Source organism: Rutidosis leptorrhynchoides, chromosome 1 (genome assembly GCF_046630445.1).
Source record: "Rutidosis leptorrhynchoides isolate AG116_Rl617_1_P2 chromosome 1, CSIRO_AGI_Rlap_v1, whole genome shotgun sequence".
Classification (NCBI taxonomy): Eukaryota; Viridiplantae; Streptophyta; class Magnoliopsida; order Asterales; family Asteraceae; genus Rutidosis; species Rutidosis leptorrhynchoides.
The window spans coordinates 569,991,327-570,010,278 of NC_092333.1; the positions used below are offsets into that span (position 1 = coordinate 569,991,327).

At 36.3% G+C, this 18,952-nt stretch overlaps 2 protein-coding genes across 2 annotated transcripts; both read right to left on the reverse strand.

The window, feature by feature from the left end:
• Positions 1-13,230: 13,230 nt before the first annotated feature.
• Positions 13,231-13,989, reverse strand: LOC139845080 (uncharacterized). Its single transcript, XM_071835306.1, has one exon. It carries the CDS (start codon positions 13,987-13,989, stop codon positions 13,231-13,233), a length of 759 nt encoding a protein of 252 aa, XP_071691407.1.
• A 1,484-nt stretch (positions 13,990-15,473) lies between these two features.
• On the reverse strand, positions 15,474-16,256 carry LOC139845099 (uncharacterized). The gene has a single exon (XM_071835325.1). The coding sequence runs from the start codon at positions 16,254-16,256 to the stop codon at positions 15,474-15,476; it is 783 nt and encodes a 260-aa protein (XP_071691426.1).
• Positions 16,257-18,952: the final 2,696 nt, after the last annotated feature.

The following is an 18,952-nucleotide window of genomic DNA, read 5'->3' on the forward strand; positions in this document are numbered from 1 at the left end:
ATATATGTATGTAGTATATTATCATTCACTAAGCGTTAGCTTACCCTATCGTTGATGATATTTTTATAGGTTCGCATGCTTGGCGGCTCGGGTAAGCTTGGGGATTAGAGATCTTGGCTAGGTTGCTTAGAAGATCTTGCTTTTGTACTCGACTAGGATTTGGGTAGCGTAGTCTCAAATCACCATGCTCGGTTTTGTTGGAAACTAAACTAGTTGGGTCGTGTATGTCCGTTTGGACAATTAACTAATGTATTAAATGTTTTAAGGTTATTAAACCTTCTATTGTAATTAAAGATGTTTATGGAAACACAAATGGGACCTAAAGTGTTATTTAAAGCGTATTAAAAAGAAAAAATTTTATGGGTCGGTTTTAATACGGGTTGGGTCGTTACAAGTGGTATCAGAGCATGGTCTACGGGATTTAGGCGACTTGAGATAGGTGCCTAGACTTAGAGGTGAACGGGTTGGGTCGTTACAAGTGTGCTTATTTGTTGCGGGACTTGTAGGTGAACGGGTCGGAACGGGTTATAGTTAGTGCCTTGTTTGTAGGTGGAATAACTAGGATTTTTGGCTTGTGTTGTGATGCTATTCCCTTGCGTGTGTTTATATGTGGAATCGTCGTTGTGTTGGTTATATCATCGAGCGAGGCGGTCATTGTACTAACGAGTTGAGATGACGTGTGTGCATAATAAGGACTTGCAAACCTTATTACGGGTGCAAATCGTGTCTAACAAGTGATGTACGATGAGTGTTTAGCAAGATGGACCGGTGTGACGTGTGTGGTTTATTACGTTCGTGATCTAATCGCTTTGCATTCCTTAGAATGGCAACGGGAAGTGGGATCGAGACGAACAATTTGGAGTTTAACGCTAGAGTTGCGGCCGCCGTTGCGGAGCAAATGAGTGCGTTTCGAGAAGAAATGGATAGGAAGTATTCCGAATTTCGGGGTAGTAGTGAAATGGAGCGTTGTCTTAAGAGCTTCATGAGGACTAAACCCCCAATGTATGACGGGAAACCGGATCCTTTGATAAGCACAACTTGGATCTCGGATGTCGAAGGGTGTTTTTGTACCATTGAATGCCCTCCTGAGAAGAGGACAAGACTCGCTACTAGTTTGTTGCGGGGTAGGGCAAAGGATTGGTTGGATGGTAAGATTGATCTTGTCGGTGGTGAACCGTTTATGGCGTTATCATGGGACGAGTTTAAGAAGGAATTCTTCGAGGAGTTCCGAACTTCAGCCGATTTTTCGGAAATGCGTAATGAGTTGCGAAATTTGCAACAGGGTTCTATGGATTTGAATACTCTCAAGACGACCTTTATGGCGAAGGCTCGTTTTTGGCCGGAGTATTTGGGGAATGATAATTTGTTGATCCAAGATTTCTATCGAACCTTGAATGATGACTTGAAGAATAAGATTAGCCGGGGTCACGCGAAATCATTTGCGGAATTATTCGCCGTGACTAGAGGTTTCGAGTCGTATAAGCGATCAAAGATTGGTGAACCTTCAAGCGAGAGAAGGGTTGTTTCGTATGGTGCTCCGAGTAAGAGGACTAAGGGTCCGAGTGTGAGCACGGGTGGTACGCGGACGGGTATACCGGATTCTAGTGCATCTAGATGTTACAATTATGGCATGAGGGGTCACAAGTCTTGGGAATGTTCGGTACCAAAGGGAGATGGCATGGTGTGCTTCAATTGCCAAGAAGAAGGACATCGTAAGTCGGAATGTCCCAAGTTAGCGGGGACGGGTGCGGCAAGGAGACGTTAAGGTACGTTTCGTTTTAATAAATATGCCCTTTGATTATTTATTAAGTGTCGTTTGAATTTGAGTTGATTAAGTGCCTTGTGTTGTGCATATTGTTGTTATGGGTGACGTTCCTAATGGAAGTACCCTATGGTGACGTTTTGATTGTTGGGCGAAGGGCGTAAGACTTGGCGTAATCAAGCATTCCTTAGTATTTGGGAAATGTTTCTACCAAGCCATGGAAATGGGTTTTGGTGTTCGATTGTTAAGCGTGTGTTCGCTTGTATGTTAGAGTTGATGAACCATGAGGTTCGACGGGTGAGATGAAACCCTTGAAATCGAGTGTTTTGGATCTCGTTGTACGTTGGTAAAGGAGTCTACGTGATGTGCCTCTTTTATACCTACTAGCGTGGTGTTCGACTCCGATTATGTTGTGGTTACATTGTACTTAGGGTACCGAAGTGAAACCCTTAGGTACATGAGTGACAAGGTGGAAGTTGACAAACTAAAGCAATTGGATGATTACGAGGGATTTGGGTTGTGTAATTGGTGGTACACTTTTCGTTCGGAGTGTTTAAGGATAGGTTAAGATCCTTAGTATGCTCAAGGTTGGAGCAAGATATGGTGATGGGTCGTGTGAACCCAATTGTTGTAAAGTCTACCCTTGGTAGCATTATACAATTGTACTAGTTGTGGAGATGGAACGTAGTTCCAAGTGGGGGAGTTACACTCCAGCACGAGGAGGCCTTAGGGTGAGATTTCGGATGACGTTTTAGTAGGTTCGAAAATTGTGTTGGGACCTAGTTTTGGTCGGTTTGTGGTAGAGTACAATTTCGGTTAAATTGTACTTATGATTTTGGATTTTAATTATCACCGATGTGGTAATGTGGTAAATCTCGTTGAGAGATAATGGACGTGTTTGACGAGTAAGGTGAAATCCCTCGGTTAAGGGATGTGCGTATCAGATTCTCTTCTAGAGAACTTTTGTTTTGTTCCTATGTTTGATATAGGTGGTTCTTGCTCGATTGTGTGGATGGTTAGTGGTACCCGTTAGGGTTCACTATAGTGTAGCAGAGCGCGATGTTACGCTACTCGTTGTTCGAGGCCAAAAGGGCGTTGATTGGTGAAGCATGACCTTCGGGGTCCGCTGACTTCATCATGGTTATTGATTGGTGGAGCATGACTTTCGAGTCCGCTGACTTCATCATGAGCGAGGTGTTATATCAGTGAAGCATGACCGTTGACGGGGTCCGCTGACTTCATCCGGTGTTGAGATTGGTGAAGCATGATCTTCGGGTCCGCTGACTTCATCATGGTAGTGAATCGCGTGTGGTTTCGGATTCACGATGAAGCGTGTGGTTTCGGTCATCTTATTGTGGAAGTGAGTCGCGTGTAGTTCGGATTCACAAATGATTCGTGTGGTTTCGGTCATTGTATTGAGGAATGAGTCTTGTGTAGTTCGGATTCACAAATGACTCGTGTAGTTCGGTCATTCCTCCGGGATAGTGACTCTCGTGTAGTTCGGATTCACTAAGGCGCGTGTAGTTCGGCCAATCCCGATTGTTGTTGTGGTGAAGGTAGTGAGTCGCGTGTAGTTCGGATTCACTAAGGCGCGTGTGTTTTCAGCCAGCCTTCGTGTCGTGTGATCTATTGGTTATTTGATACACCAATGGTGGGGTCGTAAGGACCATGTTGTGTGAACTATCGGTTGTTTTATACGCCGATGGTGGGGTCGTGAGGACCATGTTGTATGATTAGTGACGATAGCCGCGCTTCGCTCACGTGTTGTTACGGGTGTGACAATAGTCGATTTTTTACACCTTGGGATTAACGTTACCATAGTCGTTTTGGGCGTTATCGGTCTTAACTGTTTGTTATGATGTTACGGTAGTTGCGTATTGGTCGTATTGCGCACTACAAGGTATGTTTAGTGATTAGTGTTATCTGTAAGGATTCTATTGGTTCGGTCTTCATCGCTTCGGGTTGTTGACCTTAGGTTGAGACTTGGTTGTTTTTAGCTTCGTACTCGGTAAGGGTATGCTAAGGAATTGATATCTCGATACGAGATTGGTTGAGTTTTCCCGATGTGAGGGATTGAGTTAGTGCTAGTGCTCGGAATTGGAATTTGATAAATCGCGGGTGACGATTTAGCTATTAAGGGTAACTCTTTGAGAAGAATTGTCTAAGGGATCGTTGTATACTTCGGTTGTTGCGTGTATTATACGTCTCGGGATGCGATCAAGTGTGTAATTTGTCATTGGATTAACCATTAGGTTAGCGAATTTGTGGTAGAAGTCGGTTTGAAATGCATGTTCGACGACCATTGAGTGTGGGTCCGTTTGGGTTCGTGACTAGGATCACGAGGACGTGATCGAATCTAAGTGGGGGAGAGTTGTAACACCCTGTTTTCCCCGTATATGATTTATAGGTGTATTGGGTATGTACGATAGGAGTTTGAAGGATTTGAGACGTGTTCGGGTGTTAAAGTCTTGTACGCGGGAGAAGGGCTCAGGTCGAACTTTGGGTCGCGGCGCGACAAACGAGGCCGCGGCGCGGCATTCTACTCAAACAAAGATCAGAAGTTAGGTTTAAAATGATCCCAGACTTAGTCAAATGTCGCAGCGCGACATTTAAGGCCGCGGCGCGGCATACTGCACGAACTGGCACCAGATTCTTGTAATTTTAAATGAAGTTCAAGGGCAATTTGGTCTTTTCGCATTTGAGCCAGATTTGAGGATTTAACCTCATCCATTCATTTCATTTCTTATTTTCTTTTCCTTTTTCTTTCATTTTCTCCCAAGAAACTCAAATACCCCAAGTGATTCAAGTGGGATTTTGGAAAGGAAGAAGTGGGTTTTGATCTTTGGCGTAGTTGACAAGTTTGTTCTCCTCGTTCTTAGCTACACGGTGATACTAGTGGTAAGCTCTAACTCCGAATTTCATTTTCGTGTTCATCATTCAAATTTGGGGCTTTTGATTGTATGATTCATAGATGGAACCCATTTAGTTGTTAATTGGAGATTAACACCAAGATTCGGGTTTGTAAGTGTTAAAGGCGGGTTTTGGGTTGGTTAATGATTTAACCATGTTTAAGACTTGTAAATGGTGTACAATCACTAGCATTAGTGATTATTGGTGTTTTGGAGACTTTTAGGGTTTTCGTAGTTGACTAATTTTGACTAGAGTCAAAATTAGGGTTTGTTGAGGATTATGACCCGAATGTCGATTCGATGAGGTTTGTAAACTTAAAATGGATTAAGTTGATGTATGAAACCGAGTTAAACATGTTTTGGTGTCAAAACTTGTAAATGGTGAGATTTTGACCTTATGGGTCAAAATTAGGGTTTATGGGCGATTTTGAGAACGATAAGTGTTTAACACTTGTGTTCGGGTTTAATTGGCATATTAGGATCGTTATCACTTGTGTTAGTGATTATTGGTTAGTTTGGGCGCGGTTTGTCCTTGGAAGTGCATTTGGGTCGAAATTGCACTAAGTGTCGAATTGGGTTGGTTTGTAGATCCAATCTAAGTGTGTTGTTGAATTTGTGATAATGGATTAGGTACTTTCCAATTGACGAGTTGCGGATTACTTGGAAGCTTTTCTTCAAGGCGACATGGTGAGTGTTAATATCCTATATGCATATGTATGTGTAGGATGAGTGCGGGTCGGGTGAAGTGATTCTCGGCTATAGAGCTCACTTCACATATAGGTGGATTTGATGGACTTTTGTATGAGTCCAATTGGCACGTTTGTGCATTTTGGTTGACCACCTTTGGCGAGGTACACGCTTGTGTGTACGTTATCACACGTGGTTGTGATTTGGATGTTATAACCCCAATGGCGAAGGGTTGATTTGTCGTGATGTGGATAACCCCGACGTGGTGGATTTTATAATCCCGTGACCGTGGGTTTGAATTGGAGAAGTGGATCTCGTGTAGTTCGGATTCACGATGACGCGTGTAGTTCGGTCATCTTATTGGAAATGAATCTCGTGTAGTTCGGATTCATGGTGACTCGTGTAGTTCGGTCATCTTATTGAGGTAGTAATCTCGTGTGGTTTCGGATTACTAAGGCTCGTGTAGTTCGGCCAACCTCGATGTTGTGAAGATAGTAATCTCGTGTGGGTTCGGATTACTAAGGCTCGTGTAGTTCAGCCAATCTTCATTGTGGCGTTTGGTATTCGGTAATGGGTTAAGGGGTTAACCTTATTCGTTTTATATTGTTATATATATTAATGTAATGTTGTGTTGTAGCTAACCCTCCGGGTGTAGCTTATTGGCATTGTTCACATCGTCATTCGTGAACTTATACTTTGTTGATATCTTTAGCTTGTTGCTTAGAGATCGTACGGTATGCTTAGTGTAGTTGCCTTATACATGGATGCTTCGGTATGCGGTATTTGATATTTGTGTTGCGTGTCCATTTTATACATATATATGTATGTAGTATATTATCATTCACTAAGCGTTAGCTTACCCTCTCGTTGATGATATTTTTATAGGTTCGCATGCTTGGCGGCTCGGGTAAGCTTGGGGATTAGAGATTTTGGCTAGGTTGCTTAGAAGATCTTGCTTTTGTACTCGATTAGGATTTGGGTAGCGTAGTCCCAAATCACCATGCTCGGTTTTGTTGGAAACTAAACTAGTCGGGTCGTGTATGTCCGTTTGGACAATTAACTAATGTATTAAATGTTTTAAGGTTATTAAACCTTCTATTGTAATTAAAGATGTTTATGGAAACACAAATGGGACCTAAAGTGTTATTTAAAGCGTATTAAAAGGAAAAAAATTTATGGGCCGGTCTTAATACGGGTTGGGTCGTTACAATGAGCTTGACGCCGGAACTTAATGCCAATCTTGGATCAATCATCAAAGTTTATCCTGCCACTAAGATCCACAACAAGCAAAATACCACAAGCATACACAAATGCATCCACAAACAATTGTCAAATTATTACAAGCATAATGGTGATCATGTGTGAGAGTTGCAATACAAGTGTACTACCTCACACCGAATCAATAATCCGAGATTCCACAAGACAATTCTCAAATTAAGTTAAGTTAAATGCTAAATTATTAAAATTGTTTCACAGACCATTACCAAGATGAATTACCAATTACCCATTGTGAGTTGGGTTTGCCGTTGAGGTGTGTGTCCCTAGCCAATCATCAATACCCAAACAAGGCATTGGGAGCTTCTACAAGTCATTGAAATTGACTTTTAAGAACTTTGCAATCCGAGTCACATAATGACCACCAACACTTAGATGCCTAGACTTCTCGCCACTTGCGTCGAATAGATAACTTGCGATGAGGTTGGGGATATGAAGATGTTTTTGCTTGTGAACACGATGAATCAACCAAATATCGAACAATGTCATCTTATCAACATCCTCCGTTCGGTGGAAGACCGATTGGGCGAATTCAACATTGCTAATCTTGTGTCAAACCTTCTTTGGAACAAACTCGCATGGGTTAAAGGTTTCACAACTTTTCAAGTACATGTAGGTAACATCGGGGTAGGCTTCGGAATAGAGACCTAGACTCTCCATGAATTGACACATGTTCATTTGCCTTTCTTTTCCCCTAGCCTAAATGTTAGGTAGGTGTCTAACCATGGCGAGCGGACCTTGAAATGAACCCCTAAAGTTCCCAAAAATTCACGGGTTAGTGTTGGGTAGATGTCCTCACGCATGTAAAGAAGAGGTTCCCATGGGCGCGAAACTTGATGATGGTCATTAACTATGAGTGCGTCCTGAATCTCATGCCCTTACAAAAGGATCGGACGATTAAAAGTTTAAGCCAAATATCCCACTAGCTAACCGCTCCCCGGCAGCGGCGCCAAGAAATTGATGATGCGTGCATAACAATACATCATTACCCTCTAAATTAATACAAGAATTAAACACTACAAACAAGCACACACAACTAACGAGCAATTAAAACCCGGTTATTATAGCACTTCAATGTAAGTATTCTTTTCAAGTTCGTCCCAAGAGAGCAGTGTAAGTAGAATAATTGAAACTTATTAATTGTCCTAGGGTTTGTTTGATTGGGGGTTTTGCGATTGATTTTAACTATCAACTAAACTTTCTCAAATAAACAAACTTAAACTTAACAATTATACTAGCAACAAGTAACAAGTAACTAAGAATTGAGATTTAATCAATAAACAAAGAGTGTTCACTTACCTAATCATCTCTATGCTTGGATTGCCCTATTTTGCCCAAATTGATATCGTATTAGTTGTTTGAACTATTATTTGTTTAGCATTACTACCAAACCTTAATAAAATTATACTTTTGCAAATTCACATAAGCATAATATCCTAAGATCAAGTTAAGTATGAGTTGGTTATTGAGATTATGCTTGGGTTGAAATCACTTAAAACCATTCAACTATCAAAATCACTTAAGATAGTCAAACACCACTATGTTGAACAAAGGTCAATTGAAAACCAACTTAGATTAGAAACAAAATCACTTGAAATCCCTATTATAGTTGTCTAGATCACCTAAGGTGTTGAAGCACAAATTGATTCACTTCTCAAATCACTAAGAGAGCTACTCAATCTATGTAATCAAAGTAAAACCTATATCAAATCATAGCAATGGACCTCATAGCTAACACAATAACACTTGCTCATGTATTTTCATTCAAAACAACTTTATTCAATTGATTAAGGGCTAATCCTATATATTAGAGATTCATAGATAAGCAAACACAAACTAATTAGCCAAGCATGGCTAAGATTACACAAATAATAAGCATAGAAACACAAATAAACATCATCTTGAGTGATCAAAAGTAATTAGTTCAAAACTAGATAAAGAAAAGCGGAGATTACAACCCAAAATGATAAAGAGAAGAAGATCTAGAGCTAATAATGATGAAACTTGAGCTTGCTTCCTTCAATTCACCTTCAAACTCTAATGGATGATGAAATTAGGGTTTTGTGTGTGAAATTCGGACTAAAAACTGCAGCTCTCTAACCAACACACTCAAAATGACCTAATCTCTTCCCTTTTATAGTGCTGAAAATTCTGGGCTGAATCCGCGTCAGGAGCGCCGCTTTTGTCTCAAGAGCGGCGCTTTTGGCTAAAAATAGGAGCGGCGCTTTTGTATTCAGGTGCGGCGCTATTCTTGGTAAGAGCGGCGCTTTTGTCCACTGGTGGAAATTGGAGCCAAAACGTGCATGAGAGCGCCGCTTTTCTCTGAGGAGCGGCACTTTGGATCATCAGGAGCGGCGCTCTTTGACTAGGAGCGGCGCTTTTGGGGCTGTTTCCTGCCGTTGTCATTTTCTTTGCAATTTTTGATAAGGATTTGGTCAATTTTATACCAAATCAGGCTTTTAGCCTTGAACCGACATTTTAATGCAGAAAAATAGCTTTCGGGCCCAATGATCCTCTAAAACGAATTAAATGAGGGAGATATTGCGAGATAAAACGTGAATAATTGGAGCAATATCAAGTCTCATCCTTACAAACCACCCGGTTTGAACACACTAAGAGATCCATAGGGAATCCTTTATGATGTGACCGGTTAATGTCATCGAACTTAGCCACCTCGTTCACCTGGATATGAAAGGAATCGGGGGTTAAATTGCTCATGACTTTCCTTCCCACATTCAAGATTAGTGAAAAATTTCCCATTTCCATGAACACGTGAGCGGTGCCGAGTTGATATACCTCAGATAAACACTTAGCCACATCAAGAACGTTAACAAAATTCGCAAAGATCACCGAAATATTCTTCAAAGAGAAATATCTGACCGGGATCCAGGAAATCAACAAGCATAAAATGTGCCTTATAACTCCTTTTTTGGTTAGGGGAGGACCCTCCGATGCTCATCTTCGTTCTCATATTATTCTGAAAATGTGTGTTTTTATCATTTGTCATTTTAACATTTCTCAAAGATAAATTATTGAACGGCAAATATAATGAATTTTGAAATTTAATAAACGAGGCGTATAAAATTTTATTAAAATAAACAACTAGACTAGATTAGCTGGTAACAAATGTAAAGCAATCGACCGATATATTTGTAATCTCTCACACATAATATTTAATACCTATTCATAATCATAATGAAACAGTTGACTTATAACTTATGTTTATTTACTAGTATTATTAAACTAAACCAGATTTTCAAATATTACAGTATTTATTTGGGTTTATATCATTAGCTAGGTGTATAAACTCTGTTGACTTTTGATATTTTAATGAAATTTAAATTTTAAAATTAACCCAAAATAAGGTACTTGTTCTTGGTACAATATAGTACAGGTTATACTTAACACGTCTTCAAGTCGTAATCACAAAGCTCAATTAGGGAAGAATCTATCCAGCCAACTAAATGGAGGTTGTTTGGTTATTAATTTAGAAAGTTTTCAACTATTCGTGATGCATGCCATAATACATGCCAAGTGGGGCAAAATCTATCGAAAGAATTTTTTGCTGTACTGATGGAGGTCATTTGCTTATTTTTGGTCATTTAGTTTATCTGTATAATTTTTTTTTTTTTTCTTTTTTTGGTAAAGAAATTTACCCGGTAAAAATTTTAAAGTAAAATCCGTGTAGAGCATTGGAGCTTCTACAACCTATTCTATAAATTCTCGCTTCCTATAAAGATTACTACTATTATATATATATATATATATATATATATATAGGGGCAGGATCAATGGGGAAGTAACCAATCGGGGGGAAGCGGGGGGAAGCAAAAAAAAAAAAAAAATTCTTTTTTTTTGGAATTTTTTTTTCAGGCATCAAAATCACACGAAAATATGAACATTTATAAAAGACACTTCGTGATGAATGTTATTATTTAGGCGAAAAAATAATCGACAAAAATAACATTTAAGATAATATTGTTCATAAAGAATGTTAACGTTTTTTTTCTTCATGTTTTGTGAAGTAAAATTTAGCCCGATTTAGAGTTTAGGGTTTAGGGTTTGGTGTTTTGAGTTTATTCCATAAAACCAAAACACCAAACCCTAAACCATAAACCCTAAACTCTAAATCGTTCGTGTTAAAAACTCAATCTAAATCCTAAATCTAAACCCTAAATCTAAATCCTAAACCCTAAATTTCTAAACCCTAATATCTAAACCCTATAAACCCTAATATCTAAGACCTCAATATACGCTCGAAAAACACGATAATTGTTATATATTAGTTCTTCGAGCGTTTTTCCGCCAAAATAAAAACATTTATCACAAAGTGTCTTTATTAAATGTTCATATTTTCATCCAATCTATAATGTTCGTGAACAAAGTTTTTTCAAAAAAACGAAAAAAAAAGATTTTGCTTCCCCCCACTTCCCCCGATTGGTTACTTCCCTTTTAATCATATATATATATATATATATATATATATATATATATATATATATATATATATATATGTACATATATATATATATATATATGTACATATATATATATGTATATATATATATATATATATATATATATATATATATATATGTACATATATATATATATACATATATATGTACATACATATATATATATCTATATGATATATATATATATATATATATATATATATATATATATATATATATATATATATATCATGAATTTTTAAACCAAAAGTTTTTTGTGAATTATGGTTGAAAGTTATTTATGAATTTTTATATGTATAGATTATATCTATAATATTTACAATTATTATATAAAAAACAATAAATATAAAATATATATATCGTATGTAGATTATGACATGTTCAATGGCACCTTCGTAATATTTGACAACTTGAAAGTCATCTAGAAATTATGCCTCATTTACGGCACTTAAAAAGCTCTTCTGTTTTTGTTTCATTATTCTATTTCCAATTTATATAAGTATATACTTTCTAAAGCGTTAAATGATACAGATTACTAATTAATGGTCGAATACCAATTGACAAACGGTTGTGTATTGTGTATCAATTCTTTTTTTTTAACTGAAAATGATTTGATATTTAATCAACGAAATTGATGGACAAATAATCTTTTTGTGTATATAATATGTAATTTATATATTAAAAAAATATTAATGGTGAGAGAAAAAATTGTAGACATTAAGTTATTAACATCATAGAAAACTACTTTTAAAATTTGTGAACATCACATGCTCTTAAACTCAAATATAATTTTAAAATTCATCAACACCACGGGTTCTTAAACGCAAAAGAAATTTTTAAAATTTGCCAACAACACGGACTCTTAAACTTAAAAGAATATTTTAAAATTTGTCTACATCACGGGCTCACAAAAATTCTTATACTTTTCATATTTTTTTGATATCGTTATTATATACCAATATGAACTGAAAAATTACATTTTTTGCACGGTTTTTTATACACTCGTGTAACGCACATGCTCAAAAACCTAGTGTGTATATATATATATATATATATATATATATATATATATATATATATATATATATATATATATATATATATAGTCTGAAATAAGTTGATACAATAATTTTATTTTTTTCATTTTTTTAAAGGTTATATGTTTATTATTTTTGTCATTTTCTCATAAAATTATTTAATGTTATATAAAATAGATTAGTAAGACTAAATTTGTAGGTCTAAATTCAATTAAAAGCACGATTTTATTTATAAAAAAAATTGATTGAGTGATATTAAGAGATAATAAAGATTTAATTCATACAATAAGTAAGTTTAGTTTTAGGTCTAACTTAATTACTTATAACATTACTCTGTAGACTATATTATAATTTTATTTAGATATATGAATACAGATATAGATATAATACACTACAATACATAATATTATTTTACGTAGTTTATTTTATTCTTAGAATATTCAGCATCACTTTATCTATCAAAGATATTGTTTATGACACTTAGCAGCGCTATCTAAATTGAATAGTTAATCATTATAATCCTTGATTAATTATAATTTATGTATAGTATATATGGATTCTAAACAACTTTATTTTTATATGATACAGAATTACAGATCCATTCCAACATTCTAGATCTTTTATTATGTTACTATTATTTTTTATGCTTTAGATTTGCAATACAAAATACTCTTGAAATAATAAAATGACGTTTTTAACCCCGTAAACAGTAAATAGCTCATTTTTTTGGTACAGTATATAGGATAATTGCTTACGTGTCTTTACGTAAATGCAAAACAATATACAATATACATGATTATTTTCTGAATTGAATTCTTTTCGGTTATATATTTTTCGTATCCTTATATGAGTAGTATTTTAATTAATTAATTTTAAATTTTATTATTTATTTTCTAGCTTCTAATTTTATTTTATTTTTTTATTTTTTTGAAAAGCCACGATATTTTATTAATGCATATAAACATAATACATCAAAGTCATACTTGAGAGGTATGACATAGATTTACAAAAACTATAGATCATAACAAACGAGCCTACATATGAATTAGACTAAACGAATGGCTGCTGTTGCTATGGAACAATTATCCATGATCACCGAAGACATTAGGTGTAGAGATCCATCTTTGCCACGAGAATTTGTGAGCTTTCGAACGATTAGAGATCCACTCGAAAGTAGATGTTTGAATTTCTTGAAATGCCATTGGGACCGTCCAGAATGAGTTGCGAAAAATCTTGTTATTCCTATTTTGCCATATCTTGTATGCACTCACCCAAATGATTGTCTGCCAAATGTTGCTATTTGGGTCGACATTGCTCGATTCGGTCGAACCCTTAAACAGTTCTGATATGTTCAATTTAGTTGGTTGTGATTTTCCCCACCATCGATAAACACGACTCCAAATATCCTTAGCATGTTTACATGTCAACAATATGTGTTCTAACGATTCTAAATCCTCATCGCAAACCGGACATCTTACCGAGTCTAGATCAATCCCTTTTTTGTCCAATTCTAGCCTAATCGGAAGTCTATTTCTTTGTGCCCGCCAAACTAAAATTTCTATGTTTTGAGGAAGTAACTTGTTCCGGAGTGTCTCTTCATTTCCTGCATTTGTGTTGAGTATTCTGTCATCAATGAGTTCTCGAAGAATATAGCTCGAAAAAGACCCGTTACGACTTAGTGACCAACTCCATGTATCAGTATCACTATCGGCAAATCTGAACTCGGACAATATGTTCTGCAGTTCATCGTATTCTAATGTTGTTCGGCCCATCAGTGGCCTGCACCAATTCCATGATGTACTCCAGCTCGATCCATGCTTTATAATTCTTTCTTTTACCATCACATCTATGTTGCAATCTGTTTTGAAGAGTCTTTCGAAACGAACACATAAGGCCTGCTCACCGATCCATATATCTTTTCAAAAAGGGTATCTTCACCATCACATACAACTTTATAAAAAGATTTAGCAAACTGGATACTAATGTTAGTTAAATCTATATTAATGCTTTTAATTCCATCCCAAATTGAGCCATTGTTGGTTTGTGAATATTCGCCGTCATTTAACCCCCGCCCCGAACATGTATACTTTTGACAATTTTAACCCAAAAAACACTATTTTCCTTCCGGAAGCGCCACCACCATTTTCCTAAGAGAGCTAGGTTTTTTGCCTTTAAAGATCCAATATTTAGCCCGCCCTTCCCATAAGGAGATAAAATTGTTTCCCATTTTACCCAAGCCATTTTCGATTTTCCCCCGACCCACCCTAAAAAAAATTACGTCTCAAACCTTCGAGCAAGTGGATGACACATGATGGAGCGCGGAATAGGGAGAAGGCATACAACGGGATGCTACTAAGTACCGACTTTATGAGAGTAACACGACCACCAAAAGACATCGAATTTGCTTTCCAATCGGCTAATTTTTTCTTGATTTTCTCAACAACAAGTCCCATTCTTTAAATATATTCATTTTACTTCCGATTGGCAATCCGAGATACATAGAAGGGAAGGATGCAAATTCACAACCCATTAGGTTTGCCAATTCCAAGATCGGTTCGTTTTGAATACCAACACCGTACAAGCAACTTTTGTTAAAGTTACTTTCAACACGGAGATTTTCTCAAAGCATTTTAAGAGTTTCATTAGGTTGTGTGCATTGCGTCTACTCTATTCGCCAAAGAAAATAGTATCATCCGCGTATTGAAAGTGCGATACAATAACTCTATTTTCTCCAACCTCAACACCTTTTACTAGTCCCACCTCGATCGCTTTTTTAGCCAGTAAGTTTAACCCTTCGGCGGCCATTATGAAGAGGTATGGTGATAATGGATCGCCTTGTCGAACGCTCTTACCAAGATTGAATTCTTTTGTTGGTAAGCCATTCACGAGAATTGACACCGTAGCGGATTTGAGACACTCTTTCATCCACCTTATCCATTTTAAGCCAAACCCCATGCATTCAAGAATTAAGAATAAGAACTGCCAATTTAGACTATCGAAGGCTTTTGCAAAATCGGCTTTGAACATTAAGCATTTCTTCTTTTGTCGCTTCTGATCTAACAAGGTTTCATTAGCAATGAGTATACTATCGAGAATTTGTCTCCCCTTTATAAATGCGCTTTGCTCATAACCAATTACTTTACTAATGTGTTTTAGAAGCCGGTTTGCAAGGATTTTTGCTATGATCTTGTAATAACTACCTATTAAACTAATAGGTCGGTAATCATTAAGGCTATTCGGGTTTTTCTTTTGGGGAATTAGTGTCACGAATGAAGCATTGCATCCCATTGATATCGAATCATTTTTCCAGAACCAGGTCGACTGCTTATTTAAGATCGTCCTTTATGAGCCACCAAAATTTCTTGAAGAATTTCATATTAAAACCATCGGGCCCTGGGGCTTTTGAATCCTCACAATTTTTAATCGCCTCCCATATTTCACCTTCGCTGAATTCTACTTCAAGTGTAGCAGCCTCTGCTTCTGTCAGCTTGTTGAAGTTTAGGTCTCGAAGGCTGTCTACATTGACTTCAGTGTTTTGAGTTTGTTCAAAAACTTTTTTATAGTAACCGAATATTTCATCTTTTATGGCATTCGGATTTTCTTGCCACACGCCATCTATAAACAGACCTCTAATATTACCTCTGTTATTTCGTCTTTTAATTGAGGAGTGAAAAAATTTGCTATTTTCGTCTCTCTCGATCGCCCATTTTAAACGGGCCTTTTGTTTCAACATTTCACCTTTTTCTTTTTCTTTTTGAAACCAGTCCTCTCTTGCTTTTTTCCATTCCTCATGTTCATTCTCCGATAAATTGCACTCCTCGGCTTTCTTTTCCAGTGCACATGCCTTATTTTTGGCATTTTCCAGCTCAATATCTAAGGTCCCATACTGATGTCGACTCCATTCACGTAACGATTCTTTGATATTCTTAAGTTTGTTTCTAAACTTACAATCAAGCCTCGAACCATTTACCTGTTTATTCCAGCCTTGTATTATTACCTTTTCGACCTCTTTATTTTCGAGCCAAACATTGAAGATTTTAAATGGTTTGGGCCCAAAATCTATTTGTTTGTCTCGGAGAATAGCTTCTAATTTACCATAAAAATTCATGGCTTTAAATAATAATAATTAGAAAGAAAAAAAAATATATGACCTTCCCGTGTAGAAATTACGTGGTTCGTGGTTTATAGTTCTACTCTGTTTACAACTTCCTTGGAAGATAGCTTTATACTTGTTGTTATATGTAAAGAATCTTCATATTTTTAACAAACAACATACTTTATTAAGTACAAGATTATTAATAGAGGTAGAAATAATGCTTGTTGGAACAATTGACTTTTAATGTTATTTTATTTATTTATTATTATTATTATTATTATTATTTTTGAAATCAAGAAATCTCATTAAGAGGAAGCACGAAAATTTACATTCGTGGAAGCATGGTTACATATACACATTCCATGCTACAGCCTCGGAAATATACAAGAGATAAACACGACATATTATACAAGAGAAAAAGACATACGCTATTGTAATTTGTGTTGTTTGTTTTCTTATTTTAATAAATATTTCATGATGTTCAAAAAAATTTGTTTATGTTTCTATATGTAAAAAAGAAAGAATATACAAAATTCATGATTATTTTTCAAACTGATTTCTTTTAGATTATTTATTTTTCGTATTCTTAGTAGTGGATGATAAAGAAATAAAGTTTTGGGAGGAAACGTGGCTTGGGGATTTTACACTAAAAGATAAGTTTAATAGACTATACCGCTAAGACCATGATAAAAAATACTACCGTTTTTGACCGGGTACGTTTGGAAGATAACCGTATTAATAATTATTGGTGTTGGTCCCGTAGTATCTCGGGGAGATTACTAGGGGACGTCACCAATCTTACTAATATTCTATCTAGTTTTGTCCCTTGTAGTTCAGGTCAAGAAGATTGGATATGGACTTTATCTCTAAATGGATCGTTTTCTGTAAACGCCTTCTCTACACTAATTGCTTAGAAGGATTCTGTAAATCAAGCAAATTCAATCGCCACTCTTCGAAACAATTTGGCACCACCAAAGGTGGAATTATTCATTTGGCGAGCTAGATACAATCGGGTACCAACAAGAGTAGAACTAGATAAACGCGGCATTGATTTAAGAACGGTCCGTTGTCCGGTATGTGATGATGGATTGGAAAGTGTTGAACATTCCTTGTTCCTGTAAGGCGGCCTTTGAGACTTGGGAAAAGGTGTATAACTGGTGGAAACTTGGGGGACCCGTAAATCTAAACATAGGGAATGCATTCTTAGGTATTGGTTATCCGTTTTCTTCAACTATGTAACTACCCGACTTTTTCGACTTATATTTTTTTGTGCTCTATACTTTCACGAATCTGCGTATATGTGCGTACTGAGCTAGTTTATGCTCTGGGATCTTTATTCATGATTAATTACTTTCGTTAATATCTTACAACGTGTTATTAAGTGTTTAATCACTTAACTTGATCCTCGAATGTTTTTACGACCTTTAGTGTCACTTGTCGTTTTGAACGAGCTACTTACTTTGTACACGTTTAACTTTTGTCATAATTGGAATATTATGACTACGTAATACTAATTGTTATTTTTTAATAACAATTACTTGGCTTGATGGTTTCTTAATTATGCTTAGTAATTTACTAATGCACACTAGTTAGTCTTAATGGATTTTCTACCTTAATGGACTTAAGCCCACCCTACTCTAGCTAATGGACTTTTAAGCTAGCCCAATTTTAATAGATTTATGACCCATTAAGGTGTAGGACAAAAATCCATTAAGAAGAGCCAACGTACTAGTATTTTTGTTAACCATTACTACACATGTTGCATGAGATCTCAACAACAAGCACCACCTTTAGACCACCACCATGCAAAAAGCAAAAAGTTGTCCCCTTGTCCCCCCTTGGCCTATGGTTTTGGAGACATAAAGCACCACCTCCACCACTATAAATACAAGCCTTATTCTTTCATTTCACACTTCCTTTAATTCTCATTTTACACACATTTGCTCTCTAATTCTCTCTCTAATCTTTCTCACACTAAAATTGTAAGTTCTTGAATTTTATTTCTTCTTCTTTTTCTTCTTTAATTTTTACATCATCATCATCATCAAAGGATCAAGTTTTTTAGCTTTTTGATCTTGTTATATCTTATAGATTCAAACTTTGATTTGAATCCTTCAAGAACATGAAAGATTCAAGCTTTTTAGCTTTGAATCTTCATTACTTTGTTGGATCTACATTTTGAAGCTTAAGATCACTTTATTTTGTTAAAAGATCAAAACTTGTGTTTATGATCTTCATGTAACTTGTAGATCTAGCTTTTTGCTTTAAGGATCTTCAAGAACATTAAATATCCAAGCTTTCTAGCTTAGGGTTTCATTATTTTGTTTAGATCTACGCTTTTTAAGTTTATGATCTCATTACTTTTACTAGATCTTAGCTTTCTAGCTTATGGTCTCATTAATCTTGTAAAAATCCAAGCTTTCTAGCTTAGGGTTTCTTAACACTTGAGATCTAAGTTATTATTGTAGATCTCACTTACTTGGAACCTTTTTATGATCTTTATGGTGATAAAAATCAAGTCTTCATGTAACAACCCAAACCGTAACCGACCAAACACGACGAAATTTCACACAAAAAAAAAAATTTTCTGGTGCAGGCCATCTGCGCGGCGCGCCAGATGGCCGCGCGGCGCGCCAAATCCTCTGGACAGCCCGCTGTCCCCGGAAGTCTATTTAACGAAAATGTTTGACTAGTTCCCGACATTTTTA